Source organism: Hevea brasiliensis, chromosome 10 (assembly GCF_030052815.1).
Source record: "Hevea brasiliensis isolate MT/VB/25A 57/8 chromosome 10, ASM3005281v1, whole genome shotgun sequence".
In the NCBI taxonomy this organism is placed as follows: Eukaryota; Viridiplantae; Streptophyta; class Magnoliopsida; order Malpighiales; family Euphorbiaceae; genus Hevea; species Hevea brasiliensis.
In genome coordinates, this window is record NC_079502.1 from 6,710,634 (window position 1) to 6,733,662 (window position 23,029).

Below are 23,029 nucleotides of genomic sequence, written 5' to 3' on the forward strand. Positions count from 1 at the left end.
TATATATATACATTTTTTTTTTCCTTTCAGGCTACTTTGACTACCCACTGCATTGCTAACTGCTTTGACTTGTGTGCAAAATGGAGGCGTGGTTCATGAGAAAAGGACCATTTTTTTAATGAAGTTTAAAATATTTTCAGCTTCCTCCTCAAGAAATTGTTGGTTAAGAAAATGGAAGTAGTTTGGCTAAGTAGTTATTTATTTATTTTTTAAGTATGCGATTCCTCAGTGATGTTCAAGTAAAGTGCTCCTAACAATGACGATCATAAAATTTAAACCCCTAATTTTACAAATAAAATTTGCTAACGAATTGTTCTAAGTGAGAAGATGACATAGATATTTAATTTCATTTTGAATAAATTACTATTAATGTAACACCCCAAAATTTTAAATTTTATTATTTTATGAGTATTATTGATATTTTAATTTTATTTAAATTTTAAGAAATTATTTGAGATTTTTCAGATTTTAAAAATCGAGTTCGATTTGTTAAAATATAAACTTTGATAATTTTTAAAATTTATGAAAATTTAATAAAATAATTAAATAATATAATTTTATAAAACAGTAAAAAATTAATTTAAATTGTAAGTTCGATATTATTATATGTTCAAGCATGCCCATACATCACTTATATGTATATATCTATATAGTTAAACTTTAGGCACGATTTATGTTGCATTCATAACTGTTAAATTGCCATGGATGTTGTTGTGGTAATTTGGAGCAGTGTGCGTGCGTTAGCGTACGTGTGATGTGGTGTGGACTATGGATAGGACGGGTAGACACGGCTTGAGATCTTCGCTAGGACCGGTCGCCGGCTGACACGGCTTGAGCTCTTCTGTTATAGAGATTATGATTAAAATTGATATTTTACTCTTTGAATCGAACGCTCACTCCTGTTCAATATTTTCCAGGCCACAGGAGGATATTTTGAGGTTAACCTGCTTTTCTCCCTTGCAGGTTATTTATTCATGTTTGTGTAATTCTATAAATTTCTAGAATTTTCGCATGTGTTAGAAACCTTCATTTAAATTGGATCTGTAATATAAATTCTTATTTTGGATCTGTAAACTTACTATTTTATGCATGTTGATGGACTGGATGAGGGAGCAGAGCTCCCATTTATTTGATGTTGTTATGAGTATGTGGAGGATGAGCTGAGCTCCCCAAATTGATATATATATATATATATATTGTGTTTACAAGTCGGGTGAGTCAAAAACTCCCCGTTGAAAGGTTCATTTTATGGCCAGACTCTGTCCGGTTGATATGTTGAAATTGGGCCCAAATGGGCCTTAGGATTGGGTTAGTGAATAGTTAGGTTTACTACGAGTCTCGGGGGCTTTAGGCTGGCCCAGGTCCTAGTGCCGGTCCGGCCCATAGGTTGGGTCGTGACAATTAAATTCTTATAATTTATTGAAATTAATTACTTAAATTTTATTTTTAAAAAATTAAATTAAAACGTTGATGTATAGTTGATGTACTATTCATGTTATTTGTTAAAACAAACTTACTAATTTTTTTATGAAAATTTAATAAAATAATTAAATAATATAATTTTATAAAACATAAAAATATTTTAATTGAATTAAAAAAAAATTGAGTAGGTACATCAACACTTTTCATTAGTAGATTGATTCTGTAACATGTAATATGTGCAATATTTGTTCAAGAATTTTTTTTTGGATACATGGAAAATATTTTTTCAAACTTTTAATTTCTGACCAAAGTCTACTCGACCACAGGGAGGGTTGGCTGTTCCTGCCATAAATGGGCTACCGGCTTGATGCCCACCAATCACAAATGTAATGGGTTTAGTTCACAGTTCAGCTTGTTGGTTGTTCTTTTTCAGTCCATGGCCCATGAGCTCTTCAAGATTTGGCCCATGATGGTGTCCACAAAATCCAAGCGTGGCGCTATAACGATCATCCAACAAGGCACCGCGCCACCACCAACATCCTATATTACATATACATTTTCACAGATTCTGCCAACGACTGCTTCTGCTTCCAATTTCAAAAATTGCAGCCATGGCTTCTTTCATGGCTCATGTTTCCTACAATTTTAGTATTGGACCTGCTGACTTCTATCACAACAGCAACTGCAAGTACTTCAGCTTTAGCAGTCAAATTATCAGTCACAGGCAAACTTGGTTCACTTGCATAGGTAATAATAGAAATCACATTATGGTCCATACCAAGAAGCAAAACTGTTCCTCCATTACCTGTTCTGCCGCTAATAAGCCTTCCCCTCCTGAAATCAGGTTGGTGGGTTCCCTTTCTCTCTCTCGTATTCATCTTTATTTTCTTTGATGTTATTCAATCTTGAATGGCAAAATCAGTCTATGAATTGAAAATGGTAACAGAATTTCAAAATTCAGCTATTGATTAATCCTTGCCGGGATTATAGATTTTGAGGTGAATGGATGGGAAATTTTGTTTCTTTTTCAGTGTGGTTCTAAACTAAGTTAGTGGTGATTATTTGAGATAGTAATCAGGATTAAGCTCGGTGAATGCTAAAATCATAAAGAAAAGATTCAAATGATGAAATTAGAGTAATTGGGGCAAACCAACTTAAGAGGTATATTCCTGGAGTTAATCCCAGGAAGGACTCACGGTTGCAAAACCTGGGCCCTTTTCTCGGTAACAAAAAGAGATGTTTTGCTAAGTTGAGGAAAGTTGACTGACGTGGTTTGGCTCCGTTAACTAAAGCTAATTGATGACTGAATGCACAATACTTCATTTGAGAGTAATTTGGTGCAGTTCAGGTTTTAGAAACACAAGGGGTTGGAAATGAAAGCTGAAAATAAACTCTTGATATAGTGGATCTCAGCCTGTGAATCGTCAGGTGTCCAGAGATTTTACCTTTTTACACCATATATTGGATAGAACGCTGTGAAGCTTTTCTTAACTATATGACCTGAAATGGTAGCAAACCATTCAAGTTTCAACCACTTTATTATTAAAATGTTTGCTGTTAGCATTGTTTACCACCATATTTCTTCTGACTGGAGAGTTCATGGTTGTTGGCCCTGGACACTCAAATTGATGTGAAGAGTTTGTAATAGTAATATATATAACAATTAATGCTATATTCTAGAAAATATTGTTATGCAAGAATTATATGGCAGACTTTCTTCCATTCCTTTTTTGGCTCCAATACCTATGCCATTTAAGGATAGGTCTATATGGTTTGACATTATAAACTGCTGCTCTTATATGTAAACTTATGCAATTTTTCATTTTCTCACCTCTTGCTGGAATTTAGAAGTAATAAAAGATGCAATATGTGTCATTTTCAATTTCCTCTCTGACTTGGTTTTTCCATTCAATGCTTCTGGTATCAGGTTCTTTTAAAAGTGAAGCTTCCTTGTAATCATTCTTTTATTTGTTCTTCAGTTCTACAGCCAAGATAAGAAGTGAAGTTCTCTCTCCATTTCGATCTGTACGGATGTTTTTTTATCTAGCTTTTATTGCAAGTGGTGCTTTGGGAGGACTAATAGCAACCACACAACTGATAGCTGCACTAACAAATCCAGCAAGAGTAGCTCAAGCCCCAGACATATTGAAAGGTCTCGGCATAGATATTGGAGCAGTATCTCTCTTTGTATTCTTATATTACAGGGAGAATAATGCCAAGAAAGCACAACTGGCTAGGCTTTCAAGAGAGGAAAGCCTTTCAAATCTTAAGCTCCGTGTGGATGGAAAAAGGATTATTTCTGTCAACTCTTTGAGAGGTATTGCACGCCTTGTAATCTGTGCTGGCCCTGGATCCTATATTTTGGAGTCTTTTAGACTTAGCGAAGCTTTCACCCAGAGTCTCTTAGATAGAGGGGTGCTTGTGGTGCCATTTGCTACAGATGGGAATTTACCTAGTTTTGAGTTTGATGAGAGTGAGGAAATGAAGGAGGTTACGGCAAAAAGGAAGCGGCTCTGGCAGCTGAATCCAACCTATATTACCGAGTGGTCTAAGTAAGAAATTACATGTTTGTTTCAAGTTTCAGTCTCTTTCTCTCTCTCTCTCTCTCTCTCTCTCTCTCTCACTGAAATTGCAATGACAGGTGGTTAGATGAGCAAAAGAAACTGGCTGGTGTCTCCCTTGAATCTCCTGTGTATGTGCTCTTTAATATTTTTTTTTTCCCTTTAATTATTTTCTTGTAATAATCAAGAATAATTCTTAGAAATCATACAAACCGATTTCCTGCTGTCACTGTGATTCATTGGATGCAATCATCAGAATTGAGTTGCAAGAATGGAGCTTTATCCAAAACTATATATATATGGGAAGTACAGGCAATGATTTCTCCTAAGCAATTTGCTTATCTGTGTCTATTCAATAGGTATTTATCATTGCGCTTGGATGGACGCGTCCGTGGCAGTGGTGTTGGTTACCCTCCATGGAATGCTTTTGTTGCACAGTTGCCACCTGCAAAGGGAATTTGGTCAGGTCTTCTAGATGGCATGGATGGAAGAGTTCTTTAGAGAGTTTTATTTTGTTTCCAGTTTTTTGAGGTTAGCTTCTTCTTTTTGGTTATGGAGCTAGTTTCTTCTTAAAATATCATAGTTATCTCCAGTTATTGTATTGATTAAAGTTTTTTTCACTAGCATCATGTGGATTTGAGGTGTCACCTACTTATCCATCATTAGTTATCTGTATAAATCCACTTTCTTTTTTTCAAAAATTTCCCCTAACTTATGAAATGTTGCCATAAGTTCATTCCTATGGCAACATTCAATCCGTATTCTTTAATTGTTGCTTGGACAGAAGATATTGGATTGTTTTCTCCTCTCAGATGAGAGACTGGTTATTCATGACAAGGATGATGCTAATGATGCATATACATGTTTTGTACTCAACCTGATGCAATAAAACCTCTTCCAGTCTAATTGGGTTTGGATGTATTTATCCGACTTAAATGATTTAGCCTTGTCTAGAGCAGTATTTTGATTTTCCTTTGGTCCTTTTTGTGTAGCATATATGGCTGCAACCAACTAAAACTATGTCATATGAAGAAGTTTTCTGCTCAGAGTTTTCCCTTAAAAAGTTAACAGAAATATTTTATACAAATAAATGATTTCTGAACCATTGGTGGAAACAAAACAAAGTTTAACATCTGTTGAGAATAATAATAGTTCTAGCATCGGAAACACAATGATTTGGTGAAAATTTTAATATATGGCTCTTTTTCCCTCTTTCCTCTATACCAACTTCCCGGTCCTGGCTGTTGATTAGATGCCATAAATTGATTTTTCTGAAAGTAGCAGATGCGTACCTGTCAATGATTTTTTATTTCGCATGAGGAATTCCATGCATTTTCCAATTTGGCTTGCACCCAGAAAAGGTAGTATCCTGTAATGGGTTTGGCAGCAGTAATTTGGAACCAAGGCATATATCTTCTAGTATAAGAACAAAGGCATTATGTATCTGATAGTCTATGAAAAAAACTATGGTATAGCTAAAAAGGGATCAAGGCCTTAAGCATTAAGGATTTGGCTTCTCCTTCCGTTTTCCCAATGAACTTTAAGTTCATCCAGCTGCATTTTGTTGGCTCAGGATAGACCTTTCTGTTTCTGAAAAGGTTATGTGAAATCATCTTAAACAGAATGCTAACACAAACGCTTTGGATTGCTCAATCACAGAGATTGTTTCATTTAGTTAAATTCTTATCATTTCCTCAGATCCTTAACAGTAAACTGCTTAACCACATGGCTTTAGAGAATTAAAGAAGGATTTTATAGTTTAGTTGTTGCATTGTTCTTCGTTTACAGTCAACCTCAACCAAGTTGATGGAATAGTTTCGATGTATTGTATCCTCTGTTAGAAGGGTAGGTTTTATAGAAAAATTTTATTCCAAGCGTGCAGAGCTGCATAAGATAATTATGGCAGCAGAGTTTGGCTGTAAGACTTCCTGATAGCAAGGCCTCTTCACAAAATGTGAAGCAGAGTTAAGCACAGCATAAGATATCAACAAGGGTTTGGCTGAAGCAAATTTCTGCAGAAAATTACCTTATACAATACAAAGCTTAATTTTCGCTGTCATAGGTTTTGTGGTACTCCTATATTCATTCTTTCATCCAAGTTTAAAAGCTTTGAGCACATAGTGTTTGAAAATTTTAAAATTATCCCTCTGGGCAGGTTGCATGCACAAAATAGTGAAGTCCTTGTTCAAGTTATAGCCAATTAGGTTCCTACGTGAGCATTTCTCTATTTTATTTGGCAGCAGTAGGATATGAAACACAGCAAGGAATAAGACAGAGAATCACCAGGGAGTATGATACAGATTCATGACTTAGACAAAGCTTAAGCTAGACAGTGGAGTAACGTGAAAATCAAAATTACAATAGGAACATATCACACTCATTTAACTTCTTCGATTTCATCCAATGCATAGTTGTTTGTAGATACATTCGCATAATTAACTTTGTCGAATCGAACCACAACTGGGTAACGTGTTTTTGGGTCCTGCCAAATATAATATCAACAGTAAATAACTAAACCAAACTGAATGAAAAACAATTAAGGGAGGGGAAGAGAGATTAACCTGATCAACAGCTACAACAGATCCTATGCCATTGAACCAGTAGGATTCCCTCCTGAGAATCTTCACCTGTATATTGAAAGGCATTTAAACATCTTTTTTATCTTAATTGCTAGACTATTTGCTTGTAAGATGTATTCCTTTTGTCCACTTTCTTATACAGTGTACTCATTCACCAAAGAAAGTTCGAATGGAAATGAAAACTTGATTGGAAACAAGGTAAGCAAAAGCTCAATAAATCCTCCTCCTCCTCCTCCTCCTCTTCTTTCTTCTTCTTCTTCTTCTTAACAATTAAACTTTATTCTACATGGATATTTGAAATTAAGATCTCTATTTATTTTAAATCTTTGTTCCCTACTCTGCTAAGCAAACTCAAATGATTTAGAATCGGTTGGTATATAGACCTATTTCTTTTCATTTATGTCGGGGATGAGGATTCCAAATTCTAACCTCTTCTACTTGAGGTTACTTGGTCAACTCCCTGGTGCTGAATATATAGAATCTATATGATTCAAGCACTGCCCAGTACTTGATCTATTGCTTCAAGCTTTTTTTTTCTTCCTTTTTCAGTGATCCAGGAAAGTGAAGGCCTTTTTTTCCCCTGTTATGAGAATTATGTTTGATTTTGTCAATTGGGAAATCATCGTTGATTATTGCATGGTGCAAGTTACCTAATACCTGTACGTTAAATATATAGGTATATCATAATTGGTGGCAGCACTTTATGATTTGTAGTATAACTATTTGTTAGGAACCCATGATTACTTAGTTGAAGAAAATGGTACTAGTACTGAACATACCTTGGTTCCTCTCTTGGGTCCAATCGGTGGTGGCTTAGGTTTTGGTGCTTCAGCTTCTACTGGTGCTGTGGTGGTGGCAGGTGTTGCTGCTGCACCCTCCTCAGTTGCCCTCACAATAAGCTTTGAATTGTTATTATTGTTGTTCTTCGAAGGGAAAAACACCATGTTACTGCTCCTAGAACCTGAATTGGCATTGGCTGCTGCAACATTAGGAGTTAACAAGAACCCTGAAGCAGCAGATGCCATGCTACAACTAGCCATGTTTCTGCCTCTTTCTCTCACTTCTCTCTGATGGAAAATAAAAGTGATGAGTTTACAAAAGACAGGGATTGAGAGGTTGAGATTTGAGAGGCTTTGAATTAATGAACACAGAATTTCCTGTCTTTTGTTTCTGGGAAAATTATCTGATCTTGGAAAATAATGTCAATTGTTTCCTCCACTAGTATTCTGCCACCTATGCACCATATCCCATTTCTTTGGATAATGTGATTACAAGTCATCCTCTTCCATCTCTCATATAATGGGCTCACTGAACTTGGACCCTTAATCCAGATTAATCTTTTAATCACCTGTAACTAATTGCCTAGCATCTATAATGCTGGTTGTTAAAATAATTTTGTACAAAAAGGTTATTAAAATAAAATTAATTATTATTTAATTAATTGTTAATCATCAATGGTTCAAAATAATAATTATAAAGCTAAAAATGTTTATTTTTTTAAAATAATCATAGATTTTTTTTTAATTTTGTTTAATCAATATGTTAAAAAATCATATAAAATTTTTTATCAGTTAGAAATTAAAAATTTTCTAATTTAGAAGATCAATGAAAAAAGGAAAAAGAATCTGCTAACGGGCTCTATAGTCCAGTGGGCTTGAATTCCAAAGGCCCATTTGATGACTTTTACGACGTCGGTTTAGTAGCTACGCACCTAAGCTGGCTGTAGCCTGAAAGTGGTGATGGGAGTACCAACAAAAAGATTGAATCGATTTTTGGCGCCTGAAAAATTTTTATATTCTCTTTTCTCTCCTTGTATCCGATCATCGAAAATCCATCTACAGTTACCTGTACCGGGTGCTGGAGGCTAGGGTTTTGGCTTATTCGGTCGAGCTTCCTATTCCAAATGCCTAAACTTCGATGAAGAGGAAAAGTTCTCAAATTAACACCGAACATCCATCTCCAATCCGTTCTTCTTTTCCAAGAGGTTTCTACGGTGTTCAGGCTTCTAAAACTCGATTCAAGTATGCAGAATGTCGAACTACCAAAGGCAATTCATTTCCTTCTAATTTCTGCACTTAACCAAGGGATTTTCTCTATTTCATGCCATTTTATGCTTATAATTCCATTGCGTTTGTTCTGATTTTACCGCGAATTATCATTTAGGTTTTACGTTCGTTTGTTTCTATGGAAATTTCTCGCATGAAAAAGGAATCTTTGGAATTATAAGTGAAAATCTCAAATGCTCAAGATTATCTGTGCCTATTGTATTTAGAGCTAAAAAATGACCAGTTGCCTATTTAATTCCGGCTAAGTCTCTTTATTTTTCAATTTTTCTTGTAGGGATTGGCTGCAAAGAAAGAGTAAGATTTACAGATCTTGTTAATGATGATGAATTACAGGAATCTGCTTCAGTTCCTCTACAAAGAAATTATGCTCCAAGATGTGAGTTAGCTATTTCCAAGTACTCATTTTCAGCCATGTGTAATTATGTGTTATTGTCCCTGTTGAAGTACTATGGGCGTGATTGTATCCGTACTATTGCTACTAAGAATTCAATATTGAAATTCTAATAATTTGATATCAAATGCAGCTGATGACCCCAAAACATCAGAATATGCTTTCTTTAAGAAATTAAAGAGCGATGCAAATCATAGGTTTCACTCCCATGCTCTGCATCAAGATGAAAACCAATCCCTGAATCTCAAACCAAGTGACTATTCTAGAGGTAGGTTTGAGACAGTCAGTATGTTAATTTATCACGTGTGTAATCTTTGAAAGATATTCATTAGTTAGTAGGTTCTTCATTTTGACTTTTGGTGGACAATTGAGTGGGCGGGCAGTATGTTAAAATTGAACCTTTGGTTGTTGTCTTTGTTTCTTTCATTCAGATCACCATCCCTGTGCTGCAATGGAATCTTCTTCTCCTCTTTTTTTTCTTTTTCCTTGTACTTTCTTTCATTTTAGTGCATTCTACAATAGATTTGTGCTTATATAAATATTGAGGCTAAATAGCCTTATAACATATGTTTTTCCATTCTATGCAGAGAGAACTAACATTATTGAGAACAGCTATAACGATTTCAAGTCCCCAGTGCTCCCTAAAAATGTAACACCTGAGAATTTTGTGTCATTCCTCTCACCACTTAGTAACGCATCAAAGAAGTCAGGTAAGAACCATGAGAAGGACTTCCAAACTAGTTTTGGTTATTTGTTCCTTGTTTCTTTTTGCTGTAAAATGAATATTGAGAAAGACAAAAAGAAAGGAAATAAATAAACATAATGAACAGCTATATTTCTAATTTCCATATGATAAAGTTATCTTCTATATGAAGCTCATTTCCCATGGTTTGCATTAGTTTAGTGTGTTAATAATCAAATCAAATGTGAGTTGATTATTGAAATTCACAACCGTTTTCAGTTTATTCTACCATGTCCAAATTCAGTGGATGGACAATAGAGTGTCAACTGTCAACACTTGATAATGAAAAATAAGTTATTTTGAATATGATAATGATTTAAGCACACCAAATTATTGCCTTGGAAAACCATGGGCATAGAGATATTTCATATGATTCCAGACAGCATAACTGAACTTAAAAATAGAATGAAAAATTTACTAGCTGCCTGCCTAAAGTAAAAAAAGGACCATAGTTTGTGACTAATCACTAATGTGATTCTCTTTGCAATAAATTCAATACTTATGGAGATAGTCATTGCCAAACATATTGTATTTCCATGTTGATATTGTGAAGTAAGAATCATCATCTTTTCTTCTTCCAATGATAGCTATGTTAATTGTTCAATTTTGTTGGTCTGCCTGTGATATTAATTTAAAATTACCTGATGAATTTTTTCATTCTCAATTTCTGCAGGAATGAAAATCAAACTTTTAAATCATTCCATTCTCCCAGCAAATAACCAGTGCTGTTCTTATTGTTGACAGGGCTAGACATGAAGAGAGTTGGGACAACAATGGTGGATATACACCGCACACTGGAAAATAAGGAATATGGTAATATGTTAAGACCATGGTTTGTATCCTAATTTAAAATATAATTAATTTTTTTAATATGTAATTCTTTTAGTTGCTAAACATATGACCAAATAAAATATGGAATCTTTCGATGTTTGTGGTTCCTTGGAATGTTTGCTGACATATCTATGTTCTTCATACCAATCTTCTAGGCAACATAATGGAGTTGTTATTATCCACTTACTTTGGATATGATGATCTTATTATTATATTTCATTTTAAATGTTGAAAACTGTAAAAGCTGCCAGAATTCATTTTCCAACCTGCAATTTTCCCATTTTTCATTTCAAGATTCTCCCTATGTTGGGCATGCAATCATCTTACTAAACTGAAAAGGTTAAATCATTTGCTTGCCTGAACACAATTACTGTATCAAATCTTCAGGTGCTCAGTGCAAGAATGCTGACGTCTTTTTCAGAAAAAGGCAGAAACTACGCCAGTTGGTAGCAAATACCTCATTCTCTGAAGTTGATGAACTCTGTTCTAAGGGGTTAGACACATCACTGTTAGTAAACCCTTTCATTTTCTTTTTTCTGTAATGATGGACTGGATAAGGAATGTTTCACAGGTGTGATTTTGTTTCTGTGCTGCTCAGTAAGCTGTTCCCTGAGAGCAACAAAGGGAAGGTATGATCCTTTTATGTTCTGAGATGAAAATTTTTTTTTATTATATAATTTAGCAATGGTACTTCCTCTTGCAGAGTTTTGAGGATGTAAAGACGGGGAAATTAGAAATTGATACAAATTGTAAGCCACTTGCTTCTCCAGAGACAGATGTGGACTTCAAGATATCTAACTGGATGACAAGAAGGAATTTTATGGAACTTGAATTTGAACCTTCATTGGATGTTGGATTTTCTTCTTGTTGGTTGGGAATGCCAAGAGAGAGAGACGTCCCAAATTTCCGGTCTCAAAGCTGTCATTCCCACAGAACCTATCTTGACAACGTAATAATGGAGGTTGACTATGAATTAGGAGAAAGAGCTGCCCCAATTTTATGCATTGAAGGTGATTCAGCTTTTGACTTTCATGTCAGAAAACATAGATCATTTACATCGAGGCATCTTAAGGGATTGGATGAATTCCATTGTCCAATTGAACCTTTGCTTGGAAGACAGCGCCACACCTTTCTACTTGGTTATGATTATGATAACATGATAGACAAAAGCAAATTATCTATGCCTTGTCAAGATACAGAGCTGGCCTTGCATCCCGATCTATCTAGTTCATATGGTGATCAACAACAGGGACTGGATAACAGTTTTACTGTGGGTGGATTAAATTCCCTGTTTTCATATTGTCCTCCGAACCTGCCATCCCTTCAGTTCTCTCCTTCGGCTGGCATCAGGAGCCACAACTTTGGAAAATGCTTTCCTGAAGTTAAGGATGACATAGTTGCAGTTATTAACAAATTTTCTTTATCCTTATCACACCCAGCAAACCATCTGAATTTGGACGAGTGTTCTCCTTGTGACACCACATGCAAAGGTGGCATCTTGCTTTCTCCTGAAAATCACCTATGGTTTGTGAGAAAGGTTCTGAATGAGGAGCATCATTGTTCGGGTACAGAAGCTCTCTTTTCAACTGGACCTGATTTTTACTTAGAGCCAATGCACATACCAGTAAGCTGTTCCTTGAGAGATCATTATAAGTACACTTGGCATGCTCATAAATTTCACCAAAATGAAGGCATGCCTTCACACTTTTTAATTGGAGATAAGAATGTGAATTACTTAGATGGTTTAAGTCACAGGGGACTCATGAATCATGAAGATATGATTGATATCCCTGACTGGTCATCCTTTTATTTCCAGATGTCTGTTAACAAAGAGAAGATATGTCCCTTACTGCTTAGTGGATCTGAATGAATTATATTCTGATGCCAAATAAAATGAAATTTTGATAAACTTGCCTTGTGTTTTTAATGGTCCTTTCTTTGATAAAGATTTCCTTTGGTCTGACAGTAGGAAGTTATTTCAATGGAATTTCAATATTCTTTATAGTTCTAGAAGGCTTAAATGTATGCATTCATTGCCGTACCTCCCAGCCAGTGCCTTGTAGGACTGGGCATTTAATGTTCAGCTACCAATCTAAATCACATTGATTCTTTGGGTGGCAAATGGAAAGGATTAAAAGCAAGTCTGGAGGCGAGGTCACAAGAATAGAAGCTAGCTTGAAAATGGTGCATTCACAGTAAACCCAACTCTGTACTAGTGAGTACCAAAGCCATAAGGATCAGATCTTTCATATGATTAAGCGTGAGCTGGTGAAAACCTGAAAGAGAATCCTGCAGCAGAATTAAGGTAAATTTCAAAAGCACTTCTATTTCTTGTGCCTACATTTACACAACTTCACTTAGGAGTCCGAGTTTATGGTCACCTAACCATTGACCTCAAAATGCAAATAGCAAAATGAAGCCATGATTGTTGAGCACGTTTAATGCCTTTATGCAAATTCGATGTACTGTCTCCGTACATCTGAATTAAAAGGGCAGATCTACCAGAAAAGCGGCACAATCATGTCCCAACCAATTTCTATTAAACTGTAACTAAAATCATCATCAAAAGGACACCAGACCTCGCCCTGGGATCCATATTCTTCTCTTTCCGGCTTTTCCTCTCTCTCTTCCCTCGTTTTTCTCCTCCCTCAAAACTCGCCAGTTGTTCCGTTTGACTAGTTCAACAATTGTGGTCCCGTTTACCCACGTCATAGTTCCCACTTTGTCTGCTGATGTCATTTTGTCTGTTACTGTAACCACTCTTCACTTGTTCCCATTATCCCAAGAATCTTCCCTCACTTCCCACTTCCCTCCACCTTGGGTTCCTCGCCAGCTGTGCGGCGAAATTGTAAAATATATCAGTAATATAAAAAGTAAATATATAACTATAATTATATCTGCATCTACTTTTACTAACTTGTTATTTCACATATATAAAATGTTTATGCATGAAGAAGCAAAGTCTGTAACACGACAAGGTCAAAGTGTATATTTATGCCTTTTGTAATTTTTAGGATAAATTTTTTTTCTTTATTCCTTTACATTAAAATTTTTTATTTATATTTTTTATTTAGTTAAACACTATTTTAGTTATGTTTAAAAATACAATTTCAATTAATATATATTTGAGTTTTTTTTTAATTTATTCAATTGAAATAATAGATATTTATGCTTACCACCTTTAAAAAATGATCATTGTGTTGATACTCATTTATTGAGAATGCCCATTTTTCGTGTTTGTTGTGTCACTATCTTTTAGTAATTTTTTTTTCTTCTTTATTTTGAGAGTCAAAATATATGAGAAAAATCACTAAAAATTAAAAAAATATTATACATTTAAAGAAAATGATGACATGTTAAAATTTTTCATAACACAAAGATTAGAATAGTATATTTAAACAATAAAATCAATAAGAAGAGTGCCAAAAATTTTTTAGGAGTGTAAATATTATCACCCTTAAATTATATAAAAATTTAAGTACTTAGACTCGGCTTGAGTTATTCTTGATTAAAAAATAACTAAAAAAATAATATTTAGATTAAAATCAATGAATATACTATTAGTGTAAAATTGTAAAAATAAGGAGGAAAAAAAATTAAAGAAAAGCATGTGTATAAAATATCACTTTCATTTTTATTAAGATTTCATATTAGTTTGGAATAAAATATTTGTATTATATATATGGCTTTAAGCACTCTTTCTTTCTTGAGCTAACTTTTAAAGATAAGTTAGACTAGATTTATTTTTTTAAGATGGTATCAAAACCTCTTCGATTAATGTTTGGATCTCAGAACGTGAGGAAATGTGTTAAAATCTCATATTAGTTTTGGGAGGATAGGGATAATGTACTCCTTATATAATATTGGACATTCCTTTCAACTTGAACTAGTTTTTGAATGTGAGTTAGATTATGGTCATTTTCTTAAGAATTTCTAAATTTATGTCTTTGAAAATTAATAAAACTATTATTAATGTCAAAATAATGTTGATAAAAACTCAAAATTTCATAATTTTAAAAATAATTCTTAAACAAAAGTACTAATTGAGAATAAAATCAATTCCAGATAACAATTTATATCCACTTATATTTTGTAATTTTGCATCCTATGGAAAGACAATAAAAGGCCTTTGAAAATAACCTGTAATGACAATTCTAGTGGTAATTAGTAGAGCACGTTCCTCCCTTATTGCCAAGCTTTGGCTGCATTTACAATTTGCACAATTTTTCATGCGATTAAACAGAGGGAAGTAATCATAAGATATTGACTTGCTTCTAATTTCATTCTTAATGACCTTATTTTGTCTAATTTCATTGATTAGAAAATTGCATATATTCTATCTTACCAAAAATGTTATTGGTGTAAATCAAAATATTTTATAATAGATTACTGTATACAATTCCACATTCTTTACTGTGAATTCACAAGTGGAGGAATTGAAAGAAACTTTTTGTCCTTTTCATCAGCATGTGCGTCCTCTCCACCAAGATAGTGGAGGTGTTGAGTGGCCCATCCAAGATTTTTTGCCCGTTTAAATTTAGTTTGAACCGAGTCGAAATCAACTGTTTGAGCTGCTGGTTTTGGTCCGATTCCAGTTCAGGACCAAAAGAGATAGTGCCTAACTAGTCCCTCTCTAATCCAATTTAGGATCAATTTAATTTTCTGAATTGTTATCCAAATTAATCCCTATCTGATTCAGAGCCAAATCGATTGTTTGACCAAACCTAATTGAATAACTCTTATTTAAATTTAGAGAAAAATTAATTATTTGATATAAATTAGGAGTTAAATATTTTCTTTGATATTTGATAATTTTTAGAGTTAACTATTATTAAAATTATTTTTTTTTTATATCACAAGAAAGACGTGTAACTGAGTTAATTTTACTTATAAATGCTTTTTTTTTTAATCTTTTTCATCAAAGGTTTAATTTCATCATGAACAATTTACCTTAATCAAACTAAAAATAGATTTAATGCATGAAAAATAATTAGCCGTCACCCAAATATATAAAATGCTAATTGCTAGCATCAACTGTAGCTTGTAGGTGATGCAATTAACGCGTTTATACCATTAATTAATGTGTATTAAATAATATGATAAAATTCGTATAATCCTATTATCATTATGTCAACCAAAACTAATGTCAACACTTATATATGTTTTAGCGAATATGCCCTCTATTTATATTGTTTTATTATAAATAATAAAAAAATGATGTATATATTAAATGGAGAACTCCCCATATTTTAATAATCAATTATCGTTTTATGTCATTAATTTATGATAATTATTTTTTGCCAAATTTTATGATAATTATTTACAAAATATATGACGAACTCCCCATGTTTTTTCTATGCCAACACATGTCATATCTCTGTTTTTATCTTCTCTCTTTCCCTCACGGCGTAATCCTAACACAAATAAATCATAATTAAACAAATGCCATTTCAAGTCCGACACTGAGCTGTCGGTGCAGAAAATACCAAACTCCGAAAAGCTCTCTCCGCCCACTAACTAGTAACTGCACAAGCCCGCAGATCTTCAAACGACGCCGGTCCACGGCGAATCTCCGGTCAGATTCCACCGGAATGTCTGATTCTGCAATCAGGTCCCTGTTTCCCCCTCTACTTTTCTCTTGCACCTTCTCTCTTCAAAATGCCTCAGCTGTAACTTCCTTTTCTTTGTTTCCATTCTCGCATCAGTTGTTTTTGGATGGTTCTGCTGTTCAATCATTTAGAATATACTGTCAGTTTTTTGGGTCTCAACTTTTTACGTCCTTTCTCCGATCTCGCTCTTTTCAATGCTCGCTCCTCCTTTTTTTAATTAATAAAAATTTTTTCCTTTTTAGCTTCATTGAAATGCAACTGTTAGAAGAATCTAATTCTCTGTCTCCTTTTTCTTTTGCTAGATTTTGCTCAATGTGAAAAGTGCAGCTTTTTGGGAGTTGTTTAGGTTTGCTGTAAGTACATTTTTCTTTTTGTTGTAAATGCATTTTGATTCTCAACTCTCAAAGCTTAGCTTTTTAGATTTTTCGATTTAAACAGGAATTAAGAAATTTAAACTTTAATTTGCTTGGAATTGGAATTCAATTAATATTTAATTAAAATAAACTAATAAATATATTATAAATATTAAATATATGGGAAACTATGCTTCTAATTACTATTCTGATTTTGCGTATTTTATCCTCTTTTTAAGGTTTCCGTTAGGATCTTCGTGATCAGTTATTTTTGGGATTTTTGGGTTGAATGCGTGCTAGGGGATTATAGAGACCGTTTTTTTTGTTTTTTTCATTCTTTTAATCAATCAAATAAAAGCAAAAATGGAAGCTTTTTTTTTTTAAGTGTTCAGTTGAGCTAATTAATATTGGGAGTTGTTGCTCAGAGCTGGGCTGCCACTAATAGTGACACTTTTGATGTGATTTATCATGAGAGAATATGTTGGAGTCTCACTCTGCATTGCAATAAGAATGGTCTCACATTTATTCTCTTTCTTTTTCTCTTTAATCAAGACCTTTGTTGCGATTTGATTGGCTTCTTCTACTTTCTTTAACAAACGATTTATTTTTCCCTTATGCTTTCTCTCTCTAGATTCCTGTGCCAATTTTACCCATTTTTTCACTCAAATCAATACCCTTTACCCTCTCAAATTTCTGCATCTTGGTTAGGGTGAGAAAGAAAAGAAGAAAAGGAGAAAAAGGGTACCGGGTCTCATTTGTTTTTTGTTAATCGGTTTGAATTTGAATGTGTTTGAGCTTGAAGCTCTTTTGCAGGTTACTGTGGGTCTGGTTTGGATGTGTGCAGTGTTTTGGGTGATCTAGAGTTAGGTAATTTTTAGTTTTATTTCTTCTTCCTCCCTCCCTTTTTCCGTGGGGTACTTTTGATGTATTACCATATAAGTGTTGGCAAGGTTCGTCCTTTTATTAATTGCACTCTTGTTTTACTATTTTCTAGCTTACTTTGGTCTTCTTGTAAAGCTCTGTTTTCTGCTTTTGTTTCTTGTTGTATTTAGTTTTGCTTTTTTGGAGTTTTTCTTCAGTTCTGTTCTGTTTATGAATATTTCTTTCTTTCTGCACTGTTTGTATGCCTTAAAAGAAAATTTTGCTTTAGAGGTCACCCCCTCCTTCCCTCTGTATCTGATGTGATAAATTGACTTCATAATTGTGAATTGTTGGAGAACAGGTGTTGAGATGAATGGGATTCAGGGCAATAAGGCTCAAAATATAGAAAAACCCTTTCCAGGATGCTTGGGCAGAATGGTGAACTTTTTGGATTTAGGCAATGATGCAACTGGAAACTGGCTGCTTACAGATAAACCACATGGTGATGATGATCTCTTTGTATTTATTGCCTATTTCTTTTTCAGGAAAAGAAAACCACTGTTTGAGCTTTTGGTAGGCATGCGAATTGCTTGTTGCTTAGCTTTTGTAGTTCCATTTCAAAATGTTTGTTACTGTCTGCTGTGAAAGAGCTTTAGTTAACTGTTACTTTATGATTGTAGAGACTCTGGCTAATGAAATTCATCGTTTGGCATCTGTTTAAGTTCACTTTTGTGGTTGGTCATTCTTTTCCAATCACCAGGACTATACTATGTCCATTAGGGTTTGTTTAACTCATGGTGAATCTTCAGATTGGCTCACATATGCATTTCATATTTGCTAACAATTATTTAAGCATCTTGAGTTATATAAATCTCTTCTTGTTTATGTTTAAAGCTTGAAATTTTTTCTGGTTGATGTTCACTGCCCTCTTGGGCAGGTTCTCTTGGCCTGTAAAATTAGATCTTGTCCACAAATAATTACTCTTTCTGGGTAAAATTATGTTCCAAATGATCTGATTTCTCTTGTATGGATTCCCTTATAAATTTATCAGAGAAAATAAAAGGAAGATTCAGCTTTCTTCCTGGGTAGGAATAATGATGATGATTTGCATCACAATATTCGTAGTTGTGTGTTTATTTTTAAACATTATGTTGGCAGTTGTTGTTTATGTTGATCTGGTCATTTGCAGGTTCTTCACTCTCAAGGAGTCACTCAGATGTGGCAAGGATGCTGAGATCACCCTTTGCGAATCAGATTGAAGATAAAATGGTAAAATAATGGAGATTATTTATTGGTAATACTAATTTCAGATCAGTGGAAAAACAAATTTTATGCAGAATGTGTATGCATTGGAGTATGCCAAAATATAGTGTCCTAATCTGTGTTGGGGTATGTTGGCTTGCAGATTGTGTCCGAGTTAAGGAGAAGCTCCTCAAACAAGAAAGCAAGTGGAACACCCATGAAGACACTCATAGCCCAAGAAATGTCCAAAGAAGTGGATTCTAGACATAATCCACCAAATGTTGTTGCCAAGTTGATGGGACTTGATACCTTCCCACATCAACAGTCTCATTCAGCTGCAGAAAGAAGCCACTTGAAAGGTTATTCAAGACATTCTTTAAGACACTCAGGGATACTAGTAGAGTGTTGGAAGCAAGATCATGGTTTTTTGGACAAGCAAATGCAGTGTGAAGAGCAAAATGAGTACAGAGATGCATATGGGATCTGGCAGCAATCCCAAAAGATAAATGTAAGAGATATTTCTCCACACAAGGGAAGGCAAAATGAAAGTATAAATGAGAAAAGGATGACCCTCATTCGCCAGAAGTTCATGGAAGCAAAACGTTTGGCGACAGATGAGAAAGGTCGCCAGTCCAAGGAGTTCCAAGATGCATTAGAAATTTTAAGCTCCAATAGAGATTTATTCATCAAGTTTCTGCAAGAACCTAATTCCATGTTCTCTCGACATCTTCATGATATGCAGTCTATTCCTCCACCTCCCGAGACAAAACGCATCACTGTACTTAGACCTTCTAAGGCAATTGGTAATGAAAAGTTTGCAGGACCAGAAAAGAAGTGTGATATGCAGGCAGATAATCCAACCCAGACTGGGCAAGCTACTGTGTGGGACAAAAATAATTCTGGATGTTCTCCTACTTTTGCCAATCAGAGGTTTGAAGAATATGCTGCTCAGCCAACGCGAATTGTAGTATTGAAGCCTAGCCCTGGGAAGACTCATGACATTAAGGCTGTGGTTTCACCACCTACCTCATCACCAACAATATTACAGGGTGAAGAGTTTTGTGATGAACCTGAAGATGATGAGGCACAAGAATCACGAGAGGTTGCCAAGGAGATCACATTGCATATGCATGAAAATCTGATGGGTCATCGAAGGGATGAAACTCTCCTTTCTTCTGTTTTTCCCAATGGCTATATTGTTGATGATAGTTCATTTAACAAATCAGAAAATGAGTATGCAGTGGGAAATCTCAGTGATTCAGAAATAGTGTCACCTACTTCTAGGCACTCATGGGATTATATCAACAGGTTTGGTAGCCCCTATTCTTCTTCCTCCTTCAGCCGTGCATCATGTTCTCCAGAGTCTTCTGTTTGCAGAGAAGCAAAAAAGAGACTTTCTGAAAGATGGGCCATGATGACATCAAATGGGAGTTTTCAGGAACCAAAAAATACTCGGAGAAGCTCTAGCACATTGGGTGAGATGCTTGCTCTTTCAGATACAAAGAAATCAGTGAGATCAGAGGAAGAGGCTGCTCAAAAGAAACAAAAACCAAGGGGATCGATTTCTTGCTTAACTAGTAATTTGAACAAGGAAGAAGGCATGGCTGATTCTCCTAAAAGTCTCCTGAGGTCCAGATCTTTGCCTGTGTGTTCTACAGTATATGGTGCTGGTCCCAATTTTGAGGTTCCAGATTCACAGGCTGTCGGAACAGAAGATTCCAAGGAGCTGAGGACGGCAAAGAGCGCGAAATCATCTTTGAAGGGGAAAGTTTCTAGTTTATTTTTCTCAAGAAATAAGAAATCAAATAAAGAAATTACTGGTGTATCTCAATCTAAAGACGAACATCAATCTCCTACTCCTGAAACACCAGGGTTGCCAATACCTCTTCCTGGAAAGATTGGTGATGATGCATCTCAGTGTACTAATAATGTTAGCCTTGAAGATTGTTTATCTCCTGGTTTACATGGACCATCAGGTAGAATTACTTTTCCAGATTTGATTGACACGGCAACAAAACAAGGGTTTGTTTTCCAGGAGGTACTCATTCTTCTTATTGTTTCCCCCACTTTTACTAGCTGTTATTATTGTTGATTTGTTGGTCTAGATATAGCAATGCTGGTGGTTTTTTCACTTGTGTTTTAATTTAGACTAGGCAGTTTTCTCTGCTTCATATTAAGGCATACAAATGTATTAATAAACACTTGAGGAACATGACGCCACAAGCTGTCCGTGATCCTTGCCAAATCCCCCTTCTATTTTGAGTTCCTTTTTGGTTTGTTAAATAGTTTTAGTTGGTGAAACAGTGATTCCTATGGAGTGGGTAGAACATGTATTCAGAAAATGGCCTTGTAGGTGCCAATATCCTTGAGCTAATTCATTTATATCCTGTCCACATTTGACATGGTGTCTATCCCTGGCACTGGGAAAGACTGGCACTGGGAAAGATATGAACAGAAATGTATTAATAAACACCCGAGTAATAAACACCTTGCCCCTGGCATACAAATGTATTAATAAACGCCGGAGGAACATGATGCCACAAGCTGTCCATGATCCTTGCCAAATCCCCCTTCTATTTTGAGTTCCTTTTGGGTTTGTTGAATAGTTTTAGTTGGTGAAACAGTGATTCCTATGGAGTGGGTGGAACATGTATTCAGAAAATGGCCTTGTAGGTGCCAATATCCTTGAGCTAATTCATTTATATCCTGTCCACATTTGACATGGTGTCTGCCCCTGGCACTGGGAAATATAACAAAAAATGAAATTTGAAACTGAAATGAGCTCTCCTAAGCCGTTTATTGTATCAATTGTATTTCTTGCATTAACCTCAGTAACATTGGGACTTCTTGAATGTCCCATTTTATCATTGTAACCGACTGTTGAACCTTGAACAACTTGTGACAGAATCAACTATTTGCAGGCACCCCTATCAGTGACAAAGCCTGCAGTGCCTGGGAATATGAGTGAGAACCAGGATCAACCAAGTCCAATCTCAGTTTTAGAACCCCCATTTGAAGAGGACGACAACACAGTTCCAGAGCCTTCTGGCAACATCAGGCCAAACTGCAGGGGTACATTTCCTCTGTAGAACTCTTAAGAAATTTCTTGTACATTTACTGCATCTGTAGCCATCCTAAACTCATGAGTTTTCATTTTATTATGATTATTTTTTAAAAAAACAGGAGCAGAGGTGTCTCTTAAGTCTAATTTGATCGACAAGTCACCACCTATAGAATCAATTGCAAGGACTCTATCATGGGATGATTCTTGTGTAGAGACAGCTACACCTTATTCATTAAAGCCCTCTTCGATCTCTTCCTGTGCTGAGGAAGAACAAGACTGGCCTACCTTCATCCAAACTCTGTTATCAGCAGCTGGCCTTGATGGCAACATGCAATTAGATTCCTTTTTTGCCAAATGGCATTCACATGAAAGCCCATTAGATCCAGAATTGAGAAACAAATATGCTAACCTAAATGACAAAGAACTTCTGCATGAGGCAAAGCGAAGGCAAAGGAGATCAAATGGGAAACTTGTATTTGACTGTGTCAATGCAGCACTCCTGGAAATCACTGGCTGTGAGTCGGACAGGAGCACAGGGGTTATGCAATGTACTGGGGCTCACAACAGGTTTGTACAGGGGACATCACCCATGCTGGTGGAGCACTTGTGGGCCCAAATGAAGGAATGGTTCTGTGGTGAAGTTAGGTGTACTTTTGAGGACAGTGGAGACAGCTGCAGCGTGGTGGTGGAGCGGGTGGTGAGAAACGAGGTGGTGGGGAAAGGGTGGTCTGATAATATGAGAGTGGAATTAGATAATTTGGGGAAGGAAATAGAAGATAAATTGTTGGCAGAGATTGTGGAGGATATCGTGGCTGATTTGACTAGTTGAGTTTGATCAGGCTAACTCTTCTTTTTTTTTTTTTTGCCCTCTATTTATTTTGTCAATTTGTGCATTTGATTCTCAACAAGTATGGCCCCTACCCTATCCACCTCAAATGCTGCAAGTGATCAAATTAATGTCTATTTGTCAATTTGTTTAGTTTTGGAATTTAGACATCAACTTAAAAGCACAATAGGACAGTTGATTCATTGTTGCATTAAATATCTTCTGATAAGATAATGGTCAGAAAATAACAGCGAATCTGAAATGGATTTCAGTTGAACAGAAACAAGGTACTGCCCCATTCTAATGAAGGTCGGTCTTCTGGTGCGGGGACCAACTTCATTTATAAGCTCCAATGACACCTAACCAACCCTAGACATGATTAGGTAATGGTATCGTCTTTATTCGAAATTGTGAGTTCTTGGTAATCAAATGCATAATTCTTCTCCTTTCATAGTTTCATTTATTCCCAATTAAGGTTTTTT

At 35.3% G+C, this 23,029-nt stretch overlaps 4 protein-coding genes across 8 annotated transcripts; 3 read left to right on the plus strand and 1 right to left on the minus strand.

Moving 5' to 3' along the window:
* The first annotated feature begins 1,927 nt into the window (after window positions 1-1,927).
* Window positions 1,928-4,904, plus strand: LOC110641737 (protein LOW PSII ACCUMULATION 1, chloroplastic). Its single transcript, XM_021793567.2, has 4 exons — window positions 1,928-2,266; window positions 3,402-3,974; window positions 4,064-4,114; window positions 4,343-4,904. The coding sequence occupies exons 1-4, from the start codon at window positions 2,034-2,036 to the stop codon at window positions 4,482-4,484; spliced, it is 999 nt and encodes a 332-aa protein (XP_021649259.2). The 5' UTR covers window positions 1,928-2,033; the 3' UTR covers window positions 4,485-4,904.
* A 1,327-nt stretch (window positions 4,905-6,231) lies between these two features.
* LOC110641739 (photosystem I reaction center subunit IV A, chloroplastic) lies at window positions 6,232-7,711 on the minus strand. The gene is made up of 3 exons (XM_021793568.2): window positions 7,342-7,711; window positions 6,545-6,610; window positions 6,232-6,465 (listed from the first exon to the last, which is right to left on the minus strand). Exons 1-3 carry the CDS (start codon window positions 7,600-7,602, stop codon window positions 6,361-6,363), a joined length of 432 nt encoding a protein of 143 aa, XP_021649260.2. The 5' UTR covers window positions 7,603-7,711; the 3' UTR covers window positions 6,232-6,360.
* A 594-nt stretch (window positions 7,712-8,305) lies between these two features.
* On the plus strand, window positions 8,306-12,501 carry LOC110641732 (uncharacterized). 2 transcript variants are annotated; one of them, XM_021793556.2, is made up of 8 exons: window positions 8,306-8,609; window positions 8,903-9,004; window positions 9,153-9,287; window positions 9,607-9,729; window positions 10,506-10,574; window positions 10,980-11,085; window positions 11,164-11,221; window positions 11,296-12,501. In XM_021793556.2, exons 1-8 carry the CDS (start codon window positions 8,480-8,482, stop codon window positions 12,460-12,462), a joined length of 1,890 nt encoding a protein of 629 aa, XP_021649248.2. In that variant the 5' UTR covers window positions 8,306-8,479; the 3' UTR covers window positions 12,463-12,501. The 2 variants fall into 2 exon arrangements, with proteins under 2 accessions (XP_021649248.2, XP_057985065.1); XM_058129082.1 differs by having other exon boundaries at window positions 11,191-11,221.
* Window positions 12,502-15,954: 3,453 nt separating this feature from the next.
* On the plus strand, window positions 15,955-22,763 carry LOC110641734 (uncharacterized). 4 transcript variants are annotated; one of them, XM_021793561.2, is made up of 8 exons: window positions 16,003-16,203; window positions 16,504-16,554; window positions 17,368-17,421; window positions 17,777-17,917; window positions 18,605-18,684; window positions 18,821-20,695; window positions 21,579-21,729; window positions 21,841-22,763. In XM_021793561.2, the coding sequence occupies exons 4-8, from the start codon at window positions 17,785-17,787 to the stop codon at window positions 22,548-22,550; spliced, it is 2,949 nt and encodes a 982-aa protein (XP_021649253.2). In that variant the 5' UTR covers window positions 16,003-16,203; window positions 16,504-16,554; window positions 17,368-17,421; window positions 17,777-17,784; the 3' UTR covers window positions 22,551-22,763. The 4 variants fall into 4 exon arrangements, with proteins under 4 accessions (XP_021649252.2, XP_021649253.2, XP_021649255.2 ...); XM_021793560.2 differs by lacking the exon at window positions 17,368-17,421 and having other exon boundaries at window positions 15,955-16,203; XM_021793562.2 differs by lacking the exons at window positions 16,003-16,203; window positions 16,504-16,554 and adding an exon at window positions 17,159-17,295.
* The last annotated feature ends 266 nt before the right edge of the window (window positions 22,764-23,029 follow it).